Raw genomic sequence first — 21,951 nt, 5'->3', positions numbered from 1 at the left:
TGCAAGGGAGTGGGGATATGGAGTCTAGTTTTGATGACGAAAATCTGGACAAAAGCAGGCAACAGGAAACGCAGCTAGCAGGTGCATGAGGTTGAGCATGAAGCCATATTTCGGTTCTATCTATTAGTAGGCTGGCCCCTCTGGACTGAGTAAGCCCCTGAGGGTCACGGATAATTTGGGGGATGGAGGACATCTTATAAAGAGATACTAGATCTTCTACTAACCTAGCATGTAGAGAACTCAAAACATTGATTTATTAGTAAATATTTAAAAAGATATGACTTCCTATGATTCCAAGCTGGTAAGGTGAGTCAAACCTATCCCTCCTGAATTCCCACCCCCTGAGGCAACTGTCCTCTTGATCAGAACTGACTGACTCTCTCTCCCTGCGCCAGTCTCAAACCCATCACTCAGGGGTGCCATGTTCGGCCTCTTACCTGAGCAGAATGGACTGAGGGCATCTGAAAGAAGTGGGGTCAAATCCGACCGCTACACTGAGTATTACACTATCATGTCCCGTTTTGTCCTATGTTAAAGAGGCCATTGAGAAACTTGAGGAGATAATGAAAAAGCCAATTGAACAGATTAAAGGAACAAGGAAAGACAGAGTGGGGGTTGGGTTCTTTCACTAATAAATAAATGACTACTGAGTGACTTAATTATCTCTAAATATACTAGGCAGTATTATGGGTAGGACATTGTTCTTTATCAACAAGAAAAACAATGAACTGAAAATGCAGCTTCCAGCCTGGAGGTGGGGCCACAGATGGTCTTAAAGAGCTGGCCTTTCCAGTTCGTAAATACCAGAAGCAGTGCAGAAGCATCTGCAGGAGAGGTGACAATGAGGATGCGTCTCTGTTTGTGGTGATGAAAAAGCTCTGGAGATGGTTGCACAACACGGTGAACATAATTTAAAGAAAAATGCTTTTAAAACTCCTTGCATTTTTTAGGGGAGAGGTAATGGCATGTTAAAGAGAAAAAGTTTATCAGTGAGAAATAATAAGATGACCAGGTTTACACTATATGGTCCAAAATATTTCCTCTTAAAAACTCGTAGAGGTTGGCATGGAGCCATGCTGTGGATAGACTGATGGGCGGCCTGTCAAATGGGAGATGGGTGGCAGTACGGAGCTGGGCCTTCAGGCCTGCGGGCAGCTCTCCACACAACCTCCACAAGTGAGCTGAAAGAAGAGGAATCTGAAGCGGACCCTGTGCTTTGAGGACCTGAGGCTGGCACCTCTTTCCAGACCCCATTAACATGCAGATGCTATCAAGGTCCCAGCTGGCAGCCTGCAGGGACAATCGCCATGTTTACGAGGGACACACAAGACTGGGAGTCGAACTCAGCAAACCACCATGTGAAAAGCAAGTCTATGGAACAGGGCAACGGTTTTTGGAACAAGCCCTTTTTCTTCCAAGTGCAATCTAAAGTGGAATCCCAATAAATACAGAAGAGCAAAGCTCAGCTGAGGAGACTGTGCCAGAATCCGATTTCTGAAGCCGCCCTTGGAGGATGCTCAAGAACTCCAAGGGCTCCACACTGCATAGGCTGAATGCCACAGAAAAGGAAAGGCCAAAAAGTAGCCATAGAATCATTTAATTGTATGAATCAAATACCATGAAAAGGAGTATCTAGACACAAATATATCTACATGTGCTTGAGGGTCCTGTTCAGCTGAGAACTACAGGTAGAAAATAATTAAGCCGCCCAATGTATACATGGCATTTACATTTAAAGGATAGCTAAGATCCTTTCAAATCTGTTGAGATACTATCAGGTTTACTCATCCACTTAATAAATATTTACTGTACTACTACTAAATATGAGACACAACGTAACAAAAAAATATATATAATACACAGTCTCTTCCCTTCAGGAGTTGATAGCCTAGCACAGGAGACAAAAGAGTATGTACACAGCTCTAAGAGTATAATGGCACTCTTCTGATGGACGGGCAGGTCTAAGCGGCACAGGGGTCAGCCACAGCCAGGGGGCAGGAGCACCTTGTAATCATGGCTGAAGATGTGAAGCCAGGACAGGTACCAAGAAGGAACACCAAGGATCCTAGTTGGAAAACAGGCACTGAAAGCCAAAAAGGCTCAAAGCGCTTGAGATGGGCATTTAGGGTCAAAGAGAGCAAAGAAATACCAGGAAATGAAGCAACAAACAGCTATGCAAAATGAGCTATCACACAGCTTCTCAAACTCTTCCCTCAAAGAACACAGAAAGCCAAAGGAGAGTAAGTATCTATGAGAAGTTTGGGGGCAGAGTCCTAGGAGGGGAATAAGGAACAAACAATTTTCTTAGATGTCCTTATGTTTTCTCTTAAAAAGTAAATGCAAGTCCTGTCCTACACTCTCCGTGTTTTTGCATTTAATTTTAAAACAATCTTCTACCCACCAAGATGTGCAGCTTCCTACGGACCCTGGACCCCGGCACTGGGCACCCACGGTTACATGTTTGCCAGCTGATAAGCAAGGCTAGGGGTGGGTGGGCTGGTCCATCCCACGGGCAAGGGCTGGCGCCTGCGAGTCAGGCTCTTCAGCATCGCCAGCTGCACTTCCTAGAAGCACAGGTACGGTGTCCATGACTGGACAAAACTAAGGGGACGCATGATCAATGCCTTAGAAATCGTGTAAGTGACAAGTGTTTCAGGAATTACAGAGAGAAACAGATCATTTTACCCTGGGAGGACTACACCTCACAAAGATGGCAAGACTGGAGATGGTCAATAAACACCACTAGCATTTCCATGGCACTTTGGGGAGGAGAAAAGAGAACGGCACTGAACAAAGCTTGAGGGCAAGAGAGAAGTGAAGTGGGCAATGGCGAATCAGCGAACTTAGCTGGAGTTAAGGCAATGAATGGGGCAAAGTCAAAAACAAAAGGATTCTGACACTGACTTTATCCTCAAAGTGACAGGAGATCAATGAAGGTTTTTGTAAGAGCGATAGGACACAGAACTACCCAGTGAATTCAAAGACTTTTGTCTACTTATTTCTCCTCCAGATGTTCTTACACCATGGAAAGCAAAGTTTTATTTTATAATCAATATAGCATGGCTGTCCAGTGTTCCCTGATGAGTGATTGCATACAACATTAAGCAACTAGGTCTGAAACCACCACTTTGAGTAATATTCAAGAATGATCAAGTCAAAGAGTTAAATCTCAAATGCATGGAAGAGGTCTTATAAATCAATAAAGAAGATGATGAATACTAATGATGCTGGGCAAAGGACATGAACGTGTAATTCACAAGAGAGAAAATGATCAATAAATATTTTAAGTATCTTATCTCCCTAATTATTAATGTAATGAAAATTAACATAAAATTCTTTTCCTTTTTATGTAATTATAGATTCAAAAAGGCCATTTTTGGTGATAATTTAGGGTCACAGTAACTCTCATATGCTGTTGGTAGGGATGTAATTTGATAAAACCTTTTTGGGGTAGAATACGGCAATTCCACTTACCAAAATTTATCCTACATAAATATTCCAACAAGTACTTGTGAATATTCACTACAGCATCATTTTATAAGGGAAATATTGGGAACAACGTAAACATTTATCAACAGAACATTAGATAAGTGAATTATGGTACAGCAGTAGAATGAAATTATATCATTTCATATCTGTAAAGAGTGAAATAGACCCTTCTAGAGTCATTTGGAAGTATGTGAAAGACAAATTATTAGCTTCAAGAAAGCTGAGATCATGACCATCTCATTCACCACAGGATAACTAGGGGCTAAATCTGCCTGGCTCCAAATAGGCAGTCAATATGGGTGAAATAAATGAAGATTAGGTTAAGTGAAAAAAGTTGCAACACGTTGTATAGCATAATTCTATTTTCTTTTTCTGTGACACACACACATATTTCACACACACCTCTATTGGTAATAGGGGTTACCACTGGAGAGTGTGATTGGGACGAGATTTTTTAAATTTTTAATTAAAAAAAAAAAAAACAACTAGTCAAGGGCTGGACAGGGTGGCTCATGCCTACAATCCCAGCACTTTGGGAGGCCAAGGTGGATGGATCCCTTGAGGTCAGGAGTTCAAGGCCAGCCTGGTCAACATGGTGAAACCCTGTCCCTAGTAAAAAAATAAGACAATTAGCTGGGTGTGGTGGTGGGCGCCTGTAATCCCAGCCACTAGGGAGGCTGAGGCAGGAGAATCGCTTGAACCCAGAAGGCGGAGGTTGCAGTGAGCTAAGCTCACGCCACTACACTCCAGCCTGGGCAACAGAGTGAGACTCCGTCTCAAAAAAAACAAAAAAAAAAACAAAAAAAAAAACCACCTAAAACCCCAAATAACTAGTCAAGTGTATTAGTGAGAAGGGGGAAACAGTAGAAGGAGTTTGACCTACAACTCACCGTGAACAATCAACTGAGGTAACTTGCTCACTTCAGACCAGCTGGGATCTTTTACTTTTTATTTTGTTTTCAGCTTTATAAATTGTTTTAAAAATTGTTTCAAAATGAATATATATGACTGTTTTAGAGGAAAAATAATCTAGAATTATTATTTACAAACTTTTCCTTGTGGTATTCCCAAGCTGGGTATAAGGCAACTGGTAGATGCAGCTGTGGACCTGAAAACATCACAGTGAAACTGGGCAGGAACGACTGACCCACCTAGACGGCAGCAAGAAAAGTCAAGCAGGGAGGTGCTGGGGTGTGGTATGTGTTGTAATCCCTGGAATACATGCTAAGGCCACTTTCTCTTGAAATTCATTACAAGTCCCGTATCCTTAAAAGGAATTTGGATGTATTTAAGGGAAAGAGTGTTAAAGCTATTAATATCACTTACAGAGCACTTAGTATGTACCAGGCCTCTGGCAAGCACCCTGCCTACATTGAATCCTGACACCAAGCTAAGAGGTTCGAGCACTGACGTACACATTTTACCCAGGAGACGCAGAGACTGTGAGGTCAGAGATCTGCATTGGATGCATCAGGCTTCTGGGTCCCTATGCTGCACTGCTCTACTAAGCTGCTCAAGGAACTAGCTGAATGGCAGGAAGGGCTCCATTCATGAGACCATCAAGCCAGTGTCCAAGGAGCTGTCACAACAAGCTGTGGGTGCCGTGTGAACTAGCTGGTACCTTAACTACCTAGGAATGTTAGCACACATGGTGGAAACAAGGAAATCACTGGACCAAACCATCTTTACAGATTCTGACTTAGTTGCACTGCTCCAAACTAAGAAGAATGAGGCTGATATTTCCTTTTAAATTGGAAATTCGTACTTGTGAGGCTGAGGCAGGAGATCACTTGAGCCCAGGAGTTTAAGGCTGCAGTATGCTATAACCACACCTGTGAACAGCCTCTGCACTCCAGCCTGGACAACATAGCGAGATCCTGTCTCTTAGAAAAAAACAAACTGGAAACGTGGTCCATGTGAAGCCTGTTAGTTCTACAAAAGCCAAAGATGAAAACTTCAGAAAAGTGAAATAAAAGTTTGTGTTCACAATTCTATGAAACACACAGCAAAAGTCTCCAAAGGCTGACAATACACCTGGGAAAAACAGAACAAGATTGTAGATTAAGAGCTGCTTCTGAATTCCTACAGTAACACAAGTCTTGCCTTCATTCGACAAGAAAATGTTCATAATTTACTATTTGCAAAGACGCGCCCTTTTCAATATAAGTCGAAACACTGATCCTCTGCTCTCCTGTACAGAAAACTTCTAAGAGAGTCTTGACACAGAAATGCAAATATCCCTTCCTTCCTGAGATGTTAATTCCACATCTACCTCATGGATCAGTTAAGTATGAACATCATTAAGTACCGTCTGGATTATATTTCTTCAGTCATTTAAACTTTTAAAATATTCAGAGTTAAACACACATGCTGTTGTACAATTTCATTTTCAATGCAAATATTATTAATAATGATGACAAACAGATCACATTCACAATGGCTTTTTCTTTCAAGGATCTCAAGGGATTTGGATAACTTGGGGCCAAAGGGACCTGGAGAATGGCAGCCTTCCCTGAGTGAGTCTCGTGGGAAATCTCTGGGGCTAAGGCAACAGTAACTTAAATCAGTGGCTTCCAAACTTTTCTGACCATGGTTCATAGCAAGAAATACATTTTTCATGATGACCTAGAACACACATACAGATAGGTATACCATGCACACAACTCGTAACGACAGTGTCAGGAATTTACCTTCCCTGCATGCAGTATACTTTGATGTTTTCTATTCTACTCTATTTCTTTCTTCTTCTTCTTATTGCTATTGTTACTGTTGTAGTGTCGGTGACAATTCACTAAATTGATATCATGACCTACTTACAGGTCACAACCACTGGTGCGCAAAACATTGCCTTCAGTGTCCACAGTTTTAGGACACTGGCCTAGGCAGTCTTCTCGCCCTCCATGCTCTTCCTGGATCCACCCGTCCTCTCTCCTGGCTCCACTGACTATCTGTACAAGAGGACGCCAGCCCAGATTCCACCTCAAGGCTCCAGAGCCATACATCCAATTGCTTACCAGATAGCCTCACTTGGACATCTCAAAAGCAACCTTCACATCATGTCTAAAAAGGTTATTTTATCATGACCATCCCCTAGCCTTAGTAAATGGGCCAACTCAGCTGTCCGAGCCAAAAACCTAGGAGTTATTCCTCTTTCCTTCCCTCCCACAGCCGATTAGTCACCAAGTCCTGCTTCTTATAACTTCTAAATTACTTTAGAATCCTACCGCTTCTCCCCACCACCACCCCATTCTTGGTATCACTCCATGGGGCTACTGCCACAAGCCTTCAGGACTGCTCCCCTCCCATTCTATTCCACCCTGAAGCTAGAGTGATCTTTCAAAAATGCAAATCAAGTTACACTGCGGACCTCCATGGAGCGCCACTATCCCCAGGATGGAGGTGCAGCTCCCTGAGAGGCCGGGCCTCCTTGCCGCTGCTCCAGCCCTGGCTCCTGCCACATTTCTCCTATTCTATGGTGGTGTCTGGCTCTAGGGTCTGGCTGCACATGAGACCCACTGGGGCAACTTTTAAAAAATAAAAGTGCCCAGGCCTCCCTTCAGAACAATTCAATCGGAATCCAAGAAGCGACTGTCCGTGCAGCTCTGGCCCTGCCCAAGGCCTTTTCCTATGTCTCACAAGCTGGTCCCCACATGCTGCCCCTTCCATGTCCTCAGCCCCAACAACAGATTGGCCCTTCAGGTCTCCGTTTCAAGGTCATTTTCTCAAGGGCCGTATTCCTTAATTCCCCAGGCCTGGGAGGACTCATGTTCCCACAGAATCCTTAATTTCTCTTATCACAACCTAGTGGGTTCTATAACCTCCCAGCCTGGCATGGTGGCTTCAATAAATATCTACAATATGAATATATTAACGTCAATTCTAATAACAGATATGACGAGAAGATATGGTTGAGGAAAGCTGATGGAAAAACACCACCACTGATGTGCAAGAGATAAACCCACATCGGAGGCATCTGTGCAGTTCTCCTTCTTTCTGTAGAGTGTGCAGCGGGGTGGCAAGCAGAGGCCATTTGGTGCCTAAATCCGGCCACATATTCCCATGAAAGCCTTCCCCGAGGGACATGTCTCATCTCCATCTTCTTCCTAGTTCATCGCAGATAATGGGTGGGAAATTCAGTTTCCCCTGCCTCAACAAAGGGGAAGTAAAAGCTGCCTGTCCAGAATGATCAAGTAAACCAGGGAAGCTAGGTCGGACCTGGGCCACCCTGCTCTACTGTGTGCCGGCACCAGGCTCTCCCTCCCAGTGGAGAGTTGAAAAGAGGAACACTGAACTTGTAGAGAAACGCTAAAGCTAATATTCCTGTAGCAACTCCTCAGCCACATTTCATGCTGTGCATATTAAGGTACCCATTAAAGTCTTGCTAGTAATCGAAAAAATTATCTATGTGCAATGAGAATGAGTTAATGCAATAGAGGAACCTTAACTTTTGCATCTCCTGACTTTTCACCTTTAAGAGGTACCTGAACCTTGCATTTTTGTGGGGTTCTTTACATTTCCTATGTAGGTGTAAAGTCATACTTGAGAGATATAATTCCATTCACCACACAAGCAACTTCATAGTCTATTCTATTGCATCAACTTTTTCTGTAAAAATAAATTGTTAAGGATATTATTCCTGGAACAGAATAAATTCTTGGAATTACTGAGTAACTCATGTAGCGTTCCACTGTTCCAAGAACACATCACTTATTTTATCATGACAATGTAAAGGTATTAATCTTTTGGCTTCCATTTCAACAACGAGAAATGCTGCGAGAGACACAGACACCTGCATTACATTTCAGCTCAAGTTTATATCATCCATAAACATCTCTGTTTTGGACACCTCGGCCAAACAAATGCTCACAGAATACTCTATGTAGCATTTGATTTTATGGAACTATAAAAGTTCCTTGCTGTTAATTACAGAGACAAATGTCTCATCACACATTTGGTTACCAGATAGCAGCATAATTAGTTTTCTCCATTAACCTTTCAGATATAAAATTTGATTTCAAGTAAAAAACATTGTAAACCCCTTGGAATCTGAATAACACGGTATATTTCTACATGTTTGAAAAAAATGCAACACTAAGAAAACAATTTTATGGATTCTTATTTACAAGGATATTGGTTGTATGGAATACTGAAAGAAAATCTGTCTAAACTTTGTAATGATTCGAAAATATATTATCAAATATGCGTGCGATAAGCTATCCTTTGTAGAGAAATGAGGCACAGTCACCTGACCACCAGTGGAATGTGCCCTTTGACCTCTCTCTCCTAACTATGGTCATGCGGCCAAATTGTTCAGCACAGCCTCTCATCTGCTCCCCCTTCATCCTGGTATCTGTGAGACAATGGATGAGGGAGGTGCATTCAGTTGATGGCAATGGAATAGTTTTTTTCCTGTTTAAAGCCAAATTGCCTTCAGAATGACTGATCCCACAACCCTGGCCTGCTAAGGACCATGCTGTAGCTTACATTTGCAGAGGGCGCGTTTGATGGGTTCAATGTGTAGATGGGTTGCTATCAACATTGACGTACGTTTACACTGCCGACATGTGGAGGGTGGGATGAAGACCTCCTGTGTCGCATGGGACAATCCTGCACAAGGAAACGGCCTCATCTCAGTCGTCCCACTCTGATCTACTGATAACTGGAGGCACATTACCTTTTAATATGTTTTAACATGGAACTCATGTATTCAAAAATAGTTATTAAGAATCTACTCTGTGCCAAGGAATACTACAGTAGGAATACAGCATTGAACACTCAGAGTCTTGCCCTGAAGGAATTCAAGCTGAGACTGGAAGGACAATTAAAAGATCATGGAGGCAAGGGTAGCCGAGGTCACTCCAGGCAAAGAGGCCGGCAGAGCACATGCCAGGGCCCCAGTGTTGCAAGATTCCAGGGGTGCTGTCCCTTGTGCCATGTGAGTCTGCGAGGCCCAGGGAGAGGGGTGGCACAGAGACTGGTGACACACAGGGGCACAGAAGGGCATCCTACTTCAGAGTCAGACTTTAAAGAAGGGAGACTTTTACCTAATAAAATAGAAAACAGGCTGGGCGTGGTGGCTCATGCCGGTAATTCCAGCAGTTTGGGAAGCCAAGGCGGGCAGATCACTTGAGGTCAGGAGTTCAAGACCTGCCTGGCCAAAATGGTGAAACCCCGTCTCTACTAAAAATACAAAAACTAGCCAGGCGTGGTGGCACGCACCTATAGTGCCAGCTACTCGGGAGGCTGAGGCAGGAGAATCACTTGAATCAGAGGCGAAGGATGCAGTGAGCCGAGATTGCACCACTGTACTCCAGCCTGGGTGACACAGCGAGACTCTAACTCAAAGGAAAAAAAAGTTTATTTAACAAATACTTATGGTATTTCCTAGAATGTGCCAGACATTGTTCTGCAAACAAAAATGCAAAGATATCAGGCTAGATGATAGCAGGATACATACAGGCTTGGAAGAGTTGATACCAAAGGAAGCTTTTGGATTTCTAGTGCCAAAGGCCATTATATTTTAGGGTTCAAGTAAAAGACTGTATTTCTCAGTGTCCATTGAAGATATATGTGACCATACAGAAAATAAGTGTTGACTGGAATATCTGGTTATATTCTTTAAGAAGCAAGTGGAACAAATAAATTAAGCAAGCACTTGTTGCCCTATTGGGATTTTCTTGTGGTTTTCTTTTTTTTTTTTTTGGAGATAGGATCTCACTTGTTGCCCAGGCTGGAGTGCAATGGTGCTATCTCAGCTCACTACAACTTCCACCCCCGGGGCTCAACTGATCCTCCCACCTCAGCCTCCTGAGTAGTTGGGACTACAGGTATGCACCATTACACCCGGCTAATTTTTGTAATGTTTTGTAGAATTTTTTTTTTTTTTTGGCAGAAGAGTGGTAAGCATGTCAATGACGTGAGGAAGTGCACAGTCTAAAATGTAAGGAAGGAGAGCTGCTGCAGGAATGGAAAGTGGTGTGGTATGGCTGCTGTATATGGAGGCAAGAGGGGAGTGTCAGCAATCAGCTGGAAGAAGTAGACGGGGGCAGTTCCTGCAGGGTCTCAGCTGTCATGCTAGGGAGTTTGGGTACACTTAGATGACAAAGAATTTCAAGCATCACACCTACAACCCCAGCACTGTGGGAGGCCAAGGCTGGAGGATCGCTTGAGGCCAGGAGTTCAAGACCAACTAGTGCAACAGAGGGAGACGCTGTCTCTACAAAAAATAAAAAAATTAGCTGGGCATGGTGGTACATGCCTGAAGTCCCAGCTACTTGGAAGGCTGAGTAGCTTGAGCCCAGGAGTTGGAGGCTTCAGTGAGCTATGATCATACCATGCACTCCAGCCAGGGCAACAGAGTGAGACCCTGTCTCTGAAAAATGGAAAAGAATTGCAGGCAGAGGGGCAGCCCAAGTTGCACACAATACTCTCAGGACCCGAAAGGCACCATGTGGATCGCAATGGCTGCAGGTTCAGGTTTCTGCCCTTCGCCAACCCCACTCCCCTGCTACTGCTGGGGCACTGCTGTCCAGGTCACTTTCTCTCCGATAATCTGCTACTTATAAAGATAAAAGACTTCCTGCGCCAACATCCCAGGTCTATTTTTAACTTTGAGATGCAGAACACACTGGTTCAAAATCCTTATTTCACCGTATAGATGGCCATATGATTTTCCTCCGAAAATAAAATCAGAGAGAGGCTGAATTGTCAACATGTTTCCTTAGATTCTACCCTTCATGACTTTATTATTATTTTTTCAATGATTTGGTCATGACCAGTGTAAGAGAAGTAAAAGACCACAATATATCACACTTTTCATTTACTGGCCAGTTGCGGAACCACAACGAGCCTTCCTGAGAAACAGAAAGAGGTGGTTTTTCCTCAGGACAGCTGCTGCCCCCACGCGGGCCGTGGCGAGCAGGCTGCAGGCTGCATGTTAGCCCCACTGGCCCCTCACAGGGCCCCCTTGGGCAGGTACAACTTGGGCGGCTGTGTGCAGGGGCCCAACTCCTTCAGAAACCCGACAGGCACCAAGGTTTGTGGGTGTGATCTTCAATACATGGCTGTATGTCCTTAAATTAAGGTAGAAAAGCTTGCTTCATGTGGAATCTGAGAAGTCAACAATGTCAACATCGGTTTACAGACGGGCCAGTGCTATCTTAAGCACCTTTCTAAAGCTGTACCTGTGTTACAGCAGAATAAGGAACAAGTAGAACAAATGTGGTTTTCCAATTTTGGTTTCCAACATGTCACTGGCTTTCATATGTGAGTTCTTCTTTTCAGTTTCTTCTAGATTTGAAAAAAGAAGTTGTATCTCACAAATCAACATCAGAAATCCCAAATTTCTACTCTAGTATGTTACAGAAGCTTAAAGTTAAATGAGGCATCTTTTAGTTTGGCTCACTAAATGTCTCTACAATCTCAATATAGCAGTATACTTTACAATAAATCTTCAGAGTCCTAACGACAGTGTCCAATATATTCATGCATTTAAATCACATATCTGAAGACCTATCAGCAGAGTACCTATTGCGGATACAGCATTGTGCTAGGTTCTCAAAGGATCCAAAATGAATTCAGGTCACACTTGCCCTCTAGGATCTGACAGTTTACATTAGGAGCGATTAGAAGAGTCCTGCAAATAAACAACTCCATTTCAGTGTGGCAGCTGTTAAGGTTCGGGGGAGGATCTGCTGGGTGACTTGAGCACAAGAAAGCCACACACAAAAATAAGTCAATATTAGGCATCACATGGTGAGTGCCAGAGAAGAGTACTGTTACTACTTAGTGCCCAAGTATCGGAAGAAAAGATAACTCCTAGGCCGGGTGCGGTGGCCCACGCCTGTAATCCCAGCACTTTGGGAGGCCGAGGCGGGCGGATCATGAGGTCAGGAGATCGAGACCATGCTGGCTAACACGGTGAAACTCCGTCTCTGCTAAAAATACAAACACATTAGCTGGGGGTGGTGGCGGGCGCCTGTAGTCCCAGATACTTGGGAGGCTGAGGCAGGAGAATGGCGTGAACCCGGGAGACGGGGCTTGCAGTGAGCCGGAATGGCGCCACTGCACTCCAGCCTGGGCGACAGAGCGAGACTCTGTCTCAAAAAAATAAAAGGTAATTCCTAAATCTGGGAGAAGGAGGAAGAATGGGGTAATAAAAACACAAACACAGTGTTTTTCAGTTTGAAAAAGCATTTTACCATACAGGATCTCCCATGTGCGTCAGGAGGGCCAACATTATTCTTCTATTATAGAAGATGAGGAAAGCCCTCAAGAGTGTTCTGCAAGGTGTTACAGCTGGAGCCTGAGAGTCGAAGCAAGGTTTTCTGACTCTAAATCCGACTTCTCTCTACTATGCTATGTAAACTGAGAAGGCTTACGGGCCAAGGTAATATTTGAATTGGGCTTTAAAAACCGATGGGAGAGACAGGATTTTAGGGGAAGGAGTTTGGAAATGGGGTAAGGCATGGTAGGAGGCTAGGATGGAGAAGGAGCCACCGTGAAATGGCGGAGATGAGAACAGGAAGGTGCTTTAAGGAGGGAATGATGTGGCCGGTTTGACAACAGCACATGTTTTCAGTGAGGGTGAAGAGCAAGAGAAGGCTGGAAAGGTGGGTTAGAAACAGACAGCGAACTGAACGAGGGGGAGAGCGGGGCCTCACTCCTCCACGGCAGCGTGTTACAGTGAAAGACTGCGGCCAGGCCATGTCCAAATTCCAGATCCAGGCTCTTGTCTCCTAGCTCTATGACCGTACATACATTAACAATTCTAAAGGCCCATTTTTCTCATATAAAAGGAGAAATGACAATACCTTCTCAGAGCTGGTCTCAGTGTTAAATGAGATAAAGTTCGGAAGTGCCCAGCATACACGGGAGACAGTAAACAAGCCCTAGCTCCTTTCTTCCCAGGGGCTTTCCCAGGCCGCAGCTCCTGGCCACCCCATTCCTTCTCTCTGTGGAGCCCCCTCTGCACCTGGAAGTCCTGCTTTAGGAAGCCGGCTGGCTCAACGGACGGTGGTTGCATGAAAGCTGGAGACAGGGAGATGCAGATGCGGTCGGGTCACACTACGCATACTAAACACTCAGTGAAGGGCTTTGCCTTGATTCTAGAACTCATGACAAGGCAGCTGAAGTCTCTAAGCAGGAGAGAGGGTGAGAAGTTACGTATTGAGATCAGCCTATGTGAGCAGATTGGAGCAAGGAGTTGTGGCAGCTCTGACAAGGTGAAGAGCTCAGACGTGGATGTCAGGAGACCCGACTGCAAAGTGTGGTCAGCTACTAATGACCATGTAGCCTTGGGCAAATCACTTTCACCCCTGAGTTGAGGTTCCCATTTGTAAAACATGAGGCCAACCCAACACCAACCTCACAGTGTAGCTGCAATAAAAACTAAGTGAGAAATGGAGGGCCCGTATGGCCTAAATACAAATGCCTCCCAGACTTCAGGCAACAAGTCATACGTGAGAACGACAAAGTTCTGCATCCACAGCTACTGAAACACATGTATATGTGCACATAAATTGAAAGAAGCTATCGGTATTTAAGTCTCCTCAAGAGGCTCTCCAAACTTTGACTTCGCTTGCAATTGTTTTTGAAGCCATTTTTTGGTCCTAGAGTATAATCAGACATATCAGGTGCTGTATGAAGCCCTGGGAACAGTCTAGACCAGGGGTTTTAAAATAGTGACTGGGGGTGCCCTAACATTCTACAGAGGCCCACAGAGGAATGTGGAACGCACATAAGGCGCTCTGGGTCTCCTCGACCTTTCTTCAAGCAGCTCTGCTCCCCTTTGATCTGCTGGACACGCCGGGGGTTCCGCCTGGGAGCGCGTCTGAACACAGCGTGCCATGCGGTTAAGGGCTTGCTTTGGAGACAGGCAGACCCTGGCTTGCGTCCTGGCTCTGGCACTGAGTAGCTCTGTGAACTCCTCAAATTCTTCATCCATCAAGAGGGAAAAACAACACGTTTCTTGGGACAATTAACGGGATAACATTTACAAAGTCCTTTACATAGTGCCTGGCACACAGCAAGCTCTGGGTAAATGACACTATTACCGGCCACATACTTAACCCCAAGAGACACTCCTGGTTGTCTGTCCCGTTCATTCCACCACCAAAAAAGGAGAGGCCTGACATGAAAGAGCACAGGGACACAAGGACACAGTGGGGCCAGCGTGCTGAAGGTGGAGCTTTGACGGGGAGGAACAGAGTCGGGAAGCACTTGCTTCGAAATACTGGGATTTCGGGGTTCTACTTTTCCCTCTTGGCCCTTCATTTCCCCTAAGTTTGCAACTCCTGCCCCAGATATGGTGACACACTAGACCCTTCTTCCTCTTGGGAGCAGGGGCTCAGCTCCTAAGCCTTTTGAAACCAACCAAGAACCAGGGTGGGACCCAGGCCACCTGACTCCAGGTGAAGACCTCCTCCGTCTTACAAACAGACCTGCCCAGTCCTCCGGGAGGAGAACGACGTCGTGGCTGGGAGATAACTCTCTAACTTGTAAAAGTGCACAGGAATTTTTCGAGTGTGTCCTCTTTGGGGAGATTCTGGGGACTCTAGTGGGGGCAGCTGTCATCAAGAAAGCCACTGAAAAGAGATTTCAGAGTTTCAGAGATGTCAATCCTGCTCACCTGGCATGGCAGCCACACTGTGTGCTTCATCTATGGAAAGCTGAATAACTGAACTGAATACTAAAAAGAGTAACTAGAACAGGGCTTGGCATGGATGTAAAAGGAGCACAGTGAATTTCTGTTGAATGAATAAATGAATGAGACTGAACACCTGACAAACATGTTTCAAATGTACATACTATGATAAATGTAACCCAAAATCCAATGTGTCAAAAGAGACTTCATTTTATATTTGTATTAGTGCTATGAATAATAAATTAATTGTCTCATTAAAATCCTTCTATAAGTGCCCTGCTAGCAGCTAAGGCCTCCTCCATGAGCCTTGGCTTTGCCTGGCTCCACAGGGCAGAGGCGAAAGATCTTTGAGAGGAGCCCTGGGTTTACTCTGGTCTCTGCTATTAATGAGCAGGTCAGGTAACTGAGCTTTGGTTCCCATCATTATAGGAATCATTATATCTACCCTAAGTACCCCACAGGTATATGGTAAAAATCCCGAGAAAACAGATGTGAAAGAACTTTCTAAACCATAAGGTGCAACACTCATGGTCGAGCTATCATGATGCTTACTGCCGGCTCCCTCACCCTTCCCACCTGGAATCTTCTCCAGGGTGGAGAAATACAGGAGCGAATCTTTCCTGTAGTTCAACATCTCTGCTTTGTAGAGCCCTCCCCTCTACCCCTTCCAACTCTGCATTTGCTGCTGCCCTGACCATTCACATTTGTCGTTTAATGACTGTTCACAGGGAGGCGGTTAAGTACAGTGTTCAAAGCTCAGGCAGACCTGCACTGGAACCCCACCTGTGGCACTTCCTACTTGAGAGACCTTGGGCAGGTCACCTTGACATCTCTAGGCTCATCTACAAAATGGGGATGACGATAACTCGTACAGACATTCTGCGAAGAGCCACTCAGGTCTTTCATGTAAAGTGCTCAATGTGCTGCCTTGCACACAGTAAGTGCTTAAACAACTGCAGCTCTTACGATTGCTGAATACTGCACCCTGTTTCCTGAATGTGTCCTGTCTCCTCTCCAACTGGATCTGAATCTCCGAGAACAAGGTCCCTGTCCTATCCATGTCTGTGACTATCTCTGACCCCACTCCCATTCCAGAAAAGTGCTGAATTCGGCGTATTTTCTCATAAAGACACTGGGTGAATTGACTTAAGGGAACCGTTTTCCTTCAAACAGTGCTTAAATCTTCGTTGTAGTCCCATCACAGCCAGCTTGAGAAAGTCAACAATGTCCACAGGGTAAAGTAACGTCTTCTGACCCTATTATCCAATTAAAAATATGTAATTCCTAAAGCACTCGGCCAAGCCATTTACACTACTGAGCTACCCGACCATGTGAGATGCACAAGGAGACTTGATGTGGGAACCTCTGCTACATTCTGGAAGACTCTTTTTCACCGAGGACATAAACTTTGATCTTATAGATGCAGATAGTACTAAAGGGAACACATATGTTTGAATGTAGAAAATCCTATAGAATATCCCTGGGACAGTGTGTCAGTCCTTTGTTATAGGGGAAAGAGTTCTAGTATTTTGGTACCAAACCCCCTTGGATGTCATAAGCTTCCCATAGAATTCTACATCTTTATGGACAGGCTTTAGCAATTTATAAAGTAAACATAATTGAAATATTTAAATCTATGTTTTGAAAAGTGTAACTATAAAACTATAAACTATAACACTGTCAACAAAAAATCCCTACTTTCAGATGCCATCGGTAACTATTCTCAATTGTTCCAGAAATCATGTTTCTGTGACAATTTCTGTTATTTTTTCCTAACTGACCTAGAGATCACAAAATAAAAATGTTATTTGGGAACCAACTACATCGTGACCTCAGAATGAACAAAAGATTGAGAATAACCCACAGCACACTCCCAGGCTGTTCAATCTTTTGTCTCTTGATATTGACTCGGACCAGGAAGAAGAAAATCAACAACGTCTATCATCTTCGGGAGTTTCCAGCTTACTGAATGCTGGGCACTAGTATCCTGTTGCTCTTCAGCTTCCCCTCTCTTATCCTTACAATTCACTTCCCTCATAGTGACCTTACCACTTTTCTAGTATACAGCAGAAAGCGCGGGAAAGCCTGCCTTGCTGGAGAAGAACTAAATCAAGGACATGATGTTCCATTTGTATGGTGAACGTAAATTTTCTACTAAAGGGCAAATTCGTTATTTCAAATGGCTTATAGAGTGGTACTTTGATAATACAGAATTCCAACTGACCAGCCAGGCGCGGTGGCTCATGCCTGTAATCCCAGCACTTTGGGAGGCCGAGGTGGGTGGATCACCTAAGGTCAGGAGTTCGAGACCAGCCTGGCCAACATGGTGAAACTCTGTCTCTACTAAAAATACAAAAAATTAGCCAGGTGTGGTGGCGGGCGCCTGTAATCCCAGCTACTCGGGAGGCTGAGGCAGGAGAATCACTTGAACCCGGGAGGCAGGGGCTACAGTGAGCCGAGATCATGCCATTGCACTCCAGCCTGGATAACAAGAGCGAAACTCTGTCTAAAAAACAAAACAAAACAAAACAGAATTCCAACTGACCAAGTTTAGGGGACTGGAAAGACTGAAATCCAAGAATATTCTCTTTCTGGGCCACAGCATTTCACTTGATTATTAACCTTTTGGCTCCTAGCTCTCTTTAACAGTAAACAGGTACTGGGAGTAGTGCTGGCACCAGTGCTATTCTTTCCCTTAGCAAAAAGATCCACGTGCCATCAATGAACGCTCATGTAAGAAATGCTGACATTTCCCTCCTATTTTTCCTCTTAAAGTATATATTAATATTTGACTTCTTCCCAATGCATCCCGACCCACCCTTTCTATTCCTCAAAGCAAAACCAGGGAGATCCCGGTGAGAGCTTCGTTTGAAGGCTGACCCACACTGGGTCTGGGCAGCAGTCCTGCTACCTGAAGTCCCCTTTGATGGGGTAATTGTGGCTTTGATGGTAATCGCTGTCGCTCTGATCCCTCTCATGTTCTGCTTCCTTGCTGTGCAGTGCTGGGCCCTCACCCTGCTACCTGGGATTGCAGAGGTCCAAGATGGGCAAGGTTGAAGCCAAAGGCCACACCATCTGCTCTCCACTCTGACCTTATGGGTACTTCACCCTGAGAGGCAAAATCTTACATGGTTGCATTTTTGGCAGATGGTGTGTAAATAAAAAACTGCACATCCAAAGTCTTTCCTGTACAGCATGTGCGCCAACACTGCACATGGAAAAGGTGGCAATGTTTGTGGCTACCTACCCACTCATCATGCAGCTACACTTGCTGGAAAGTCTCGGAGATGCTGCTTTAGCTCTGCTTGTCCCTGATGTGAGCTGGGAACAAGGATGGTAAGAGGAAAGCATGCTGTTCCCCCTGCCCCAAAATGCTGGTGTGAAAGGAGCACAAAGCCAGGAAAATGAGGAGCTCCTTGATGATAACTAGCACTATCAAGAGCTGTTTAGGCAGCCAATCACACTTTTATTTTCCTTATGCTTTTTGACTGTAGATTTAATTTAATTTCGTCATGGCAGGATTAGCAACTGGGCCACAGAGGTGAAGGGACATTATAATAAGATAGCACATTAATCCTCTATCCCACCCAAGGCAGAAGCAAAACCAAACAAATAGCAGCTTCCTGGAAATTGAATTTCTGTTATCCAGATGTCAAAGATGTAATACCCCAATTACACAAACTATTGCCAGTGAAGCATGCCAGCGAATATGCAATGTAAATGGGGTGAGCGCAGAGCCACAAAACTGCACAGTCAGCATCTGGCTCTGTGAGTGAGTGATAATTAGCACTGTGTGTAGACACTAATAAACATTTATGTCTGAAATTACAACTTTTAGCAATGTTAATAAGGGATATATTGGCAATCTGTAAAATAAAAGGTCTTGAAAAGAATGTCATACATTAAGCAATGGCAGACATTTCCCGTTCCTGAACAATTTCCTTTTTCCCCCTAATTGCAAATGGCCACGATGTTTTGCTGAGAAATTAATTGACATAGGAACCTACCTAAAAAAATGGGTTGTGTCTCTTTGGCCTCCCCATTAACATCGTTGCTGAATTCTGGGATCTTATACACCTCATGGTGATAATCTGGCATGAGAAAACAACCAAAAATTAGAATCCTAATGACCTCAACATAGGAATAAGCACTCAAGTCTAGAATCTCATTCTATTTAGTATGCATAATCTATAATTTATAAATAAACTTTTTGAGAACTGAATTAATCACAGAATTTGTAGTCGATAATAATTCCTAAAACTTTGCTTATTCTGGAGTATGCAAACTTGAAAGATTACTTTGGCCTTAGAAGACAGCTTTGCTTGATCACACCTTTTTCACTGTAAATTATGCCCACAGGTGCCAATTTTTAGGCTTTTTTTTTTTTTTAATTTGAGGTGGCAAGTACGTTTGCCCAATCATAGAGCAGGAGAGGTTTCCAAATTTCTCTTCACAACCCATTTTCACCAGCATATCAACAGTATGCTTTAAAGTTAGCCAGCACTCTAGTTTTCTCAGTTTACCCAGAAAATCTCAGCCTTTAAGCAGCTTAAAGGCAAGCACACATGAAAAATACTGATTTGTTATTTCAAATGTAGTATGATTTGGATAAGAAAGCAAGATTTTCATCTTTCACGCAAGTGACTCTTTTGCTTTCAGCTACTGCACTTTATTTAATATGCAAGTTTATTTTCTAAAACTGCACCTGCAGAGAGAGAGAAGAATCAGACCTATAATTAAAAAAAAAAAAAAAAAGAAAAAGAAAAAAGGAAAAACTTGCTATGTCAGTCAAAGTTTAAAATACAATATTTTACAAGCTTCTCTATGGAGGCTACTGCACTTTGGCTTCTATTTTTGAAAAGTTGGGTCACTTAGGCATGAAGACAGAGGTTCCTCCTTAACACCTACTCCCCTTCCTCTGGCCTTAGATCTCCCAGGACCAAGTCAACAAAACTACTCTCACTTTTAAGATAAAGCAGTTAAGTTCTCTGAGGTCATCAATAAGAAAGCAGCCTACATTCCTTAATGAATCAGATAGCACCATCAGGGCAGTCACCCAGACAGAGACTTTTAAAAGTCCAAGTAACTGAGTAATTAACACGGATGTGGAAAAAAAAATTTACTCAGAAAGTGGGAAGAGCCAAGTATTTTGAATGCGTGAAACTATTTCAGGCCTCTTTCATTAAACAATGTCCAAACTAAATTAGGGGAGGCTGGTAAGACTGGATCTACAAAATGCCTATAATCAAACTATTTTCAGATGAACCAAATCCACATCTTAGCTAGCTTTGCTCAGTTTGAAAAATTCGATTACTTGTAATTGTCCACGATTTTTCACTAATTTTCATCAGTTTACACGTGACTTCTGCAGGTCGTTGAAGAGTTTCTACCCTGATGCCAATGCTAGAGAAAACGACAGAGGAAAAGCGGACAGGTTCTGTGGTGTGGCTTTGACCTCAACTTGATTAAAAGACGACATTTAAACAGAGCGGGTCTAAACTCAATATGAGGACTTGTGACATTACAATGAACAAAGTCACCTGCCCCTAATTAAAGATGACAATGCATTTTGAGATATATTTTCACGATGGCTCTTACCTTGAGTTATCATTAAAAAAAAAAAAAGTCAAATCAGGAAGATAAAGACTCTTAACAAGTAACTGAACACAGACAAGACTGTATTCCACTTTCCCCTCCCTGACCAAATACAAACCCCGAGAGAGTGGTGTACACCTGTTAATTCGTCAGGAACTATCTGGATTTTTTTTTTCTTCCTTTTTTTGTTTTAAAGGATACTTATCTGACTGCTACGTGATCTAGTCTAAAACACCTTTCCAACCCAAATCAGCTAGCTAGAGATGTTGGATGTCAACAATTCCGCCTTGGGTTTGGACACGGCGTGAGCTTCTTTCTCCTTCTTAAAAAGAACAACAACGGTCATCCTTTTTCCTCCTTCTCTCGGCGGGGGGAAGGGGGAAGACCCCAGAAAACAAAAACAGCAAATCTCAGGTCGGATGGTCAACGCTCGGCCTGATGGCCAGGCAGGTCCGCGGCCGCCCCAGCCCAGCCCCGGAGGCGCCCCGAGGAGGGCTCGGGCCCCCCGGTGTCATTGTTTGCTAATTTCCTGAGCTGCCCTCCGACTTGTTTACGTTAAATAACACCCCGGCTCCCCCCGCACAACTTTCCCCGCCGCCCGGCGTGTGCGGCCGCGGCCCTGCCTGCCAGCCCCGCGGAGGCACCGGGGGACCGGGAAGGACCGGGGGCTCCGGGAGGGCGCGCCCCCCAGCGTGGACCCCCGCGGGCGGCCGAGGGCGCGGCGCCCGCTGCCTGCCCCCGCCGCCCCGGCGGCCGCTTACCTCGGCTCACCAGTTTGAAGCTCTGGGATTTCCTGCTTCTTTTCCTCTCGGAGAACTCCATGGTGCGGGGAAGGCGGCGGCGGGGGCTGAGGAGGCGGCGGCGGCGGCGGCGGCAGCGGCGGCGCGGGCTCGTGTCACCGCCGCGGAGCCGCCGGGACCAAGGTCCGCGCCTGGAGTCGGCGGGGGGAGGCCGCGGGACGGGAGGAACCACCGCGAGCCCGCTCGGGGCTGCAGGCGCGGGGCCCGGCGGCGCGGGCTCCCGGGCGAAGTTGCCCCCGCGCGGCGCCGCCTCCCGGTGCCCTAGGCGCCCCCGCGGCCCCCGCTCATGCCGGCCCGCGGGTTCCAGACGCCGCCCGCCTCAGCCCAACTTTCCGTTGGGAGCGGGCCGGGCGGGGGCGCGGCGGCGGCGGCGGCGGCGGGGGGCGGCTCGGGGCGGCCGGCCCGCCTGGGCTCAGCTGCGGA

At 45.0% G+C, this 21,951-nt stretch overlaps 1 protein-coding gene across 1 annotated transcript in view; it reads right to left on the bottom strand.

The window, feature by feature from the left end:
- BEND7 (BEN domain containing 7) overlaps nucleotides 1–21,944 on the bottom strand; it is a 79,129-nt gene extending 57,185 nt beyond the window's left edge. The window contains exons 1-2 of the mRNA XM_025396772.1: nucleotides 21,490–21,944; nucleotides 19,141–19,224 (exon numbers count right to left, since the gene is read on the bottom strand). Of these exons, the coding sequence (XP_025252557.1) occupies nucleotides 19,141–19,224; nucleotides 21,490–21,550 (145 nt within the window). The 5' untranslated portion in view covers nucleotides 21,551–21,944. The remainder of the gene's footprint in view (nucleotides 1–19,140; nucleotides 19,225–21,489) is intronic.
- Nucleotides 21,945–21,951: the final 7 nt, after the last annotated feature.

Source organism: Theropithecus gelada, chromosome 9, assembly GCF_003255815.1.
Source record: "Theropithecus gelada isolate Dixy chromosome 9, Tgel_1.0, whole genome shotgun sequence".
Lineage (NCBI taxonomy): Eukaryota > Metazoa > Chordata > Mammalia > Primates > Cercopithecidae > Theropithecus > Theropithecus gelada.
This window is presented reverse-complemented; position numbering and strand designations above follow the sequence as displayed.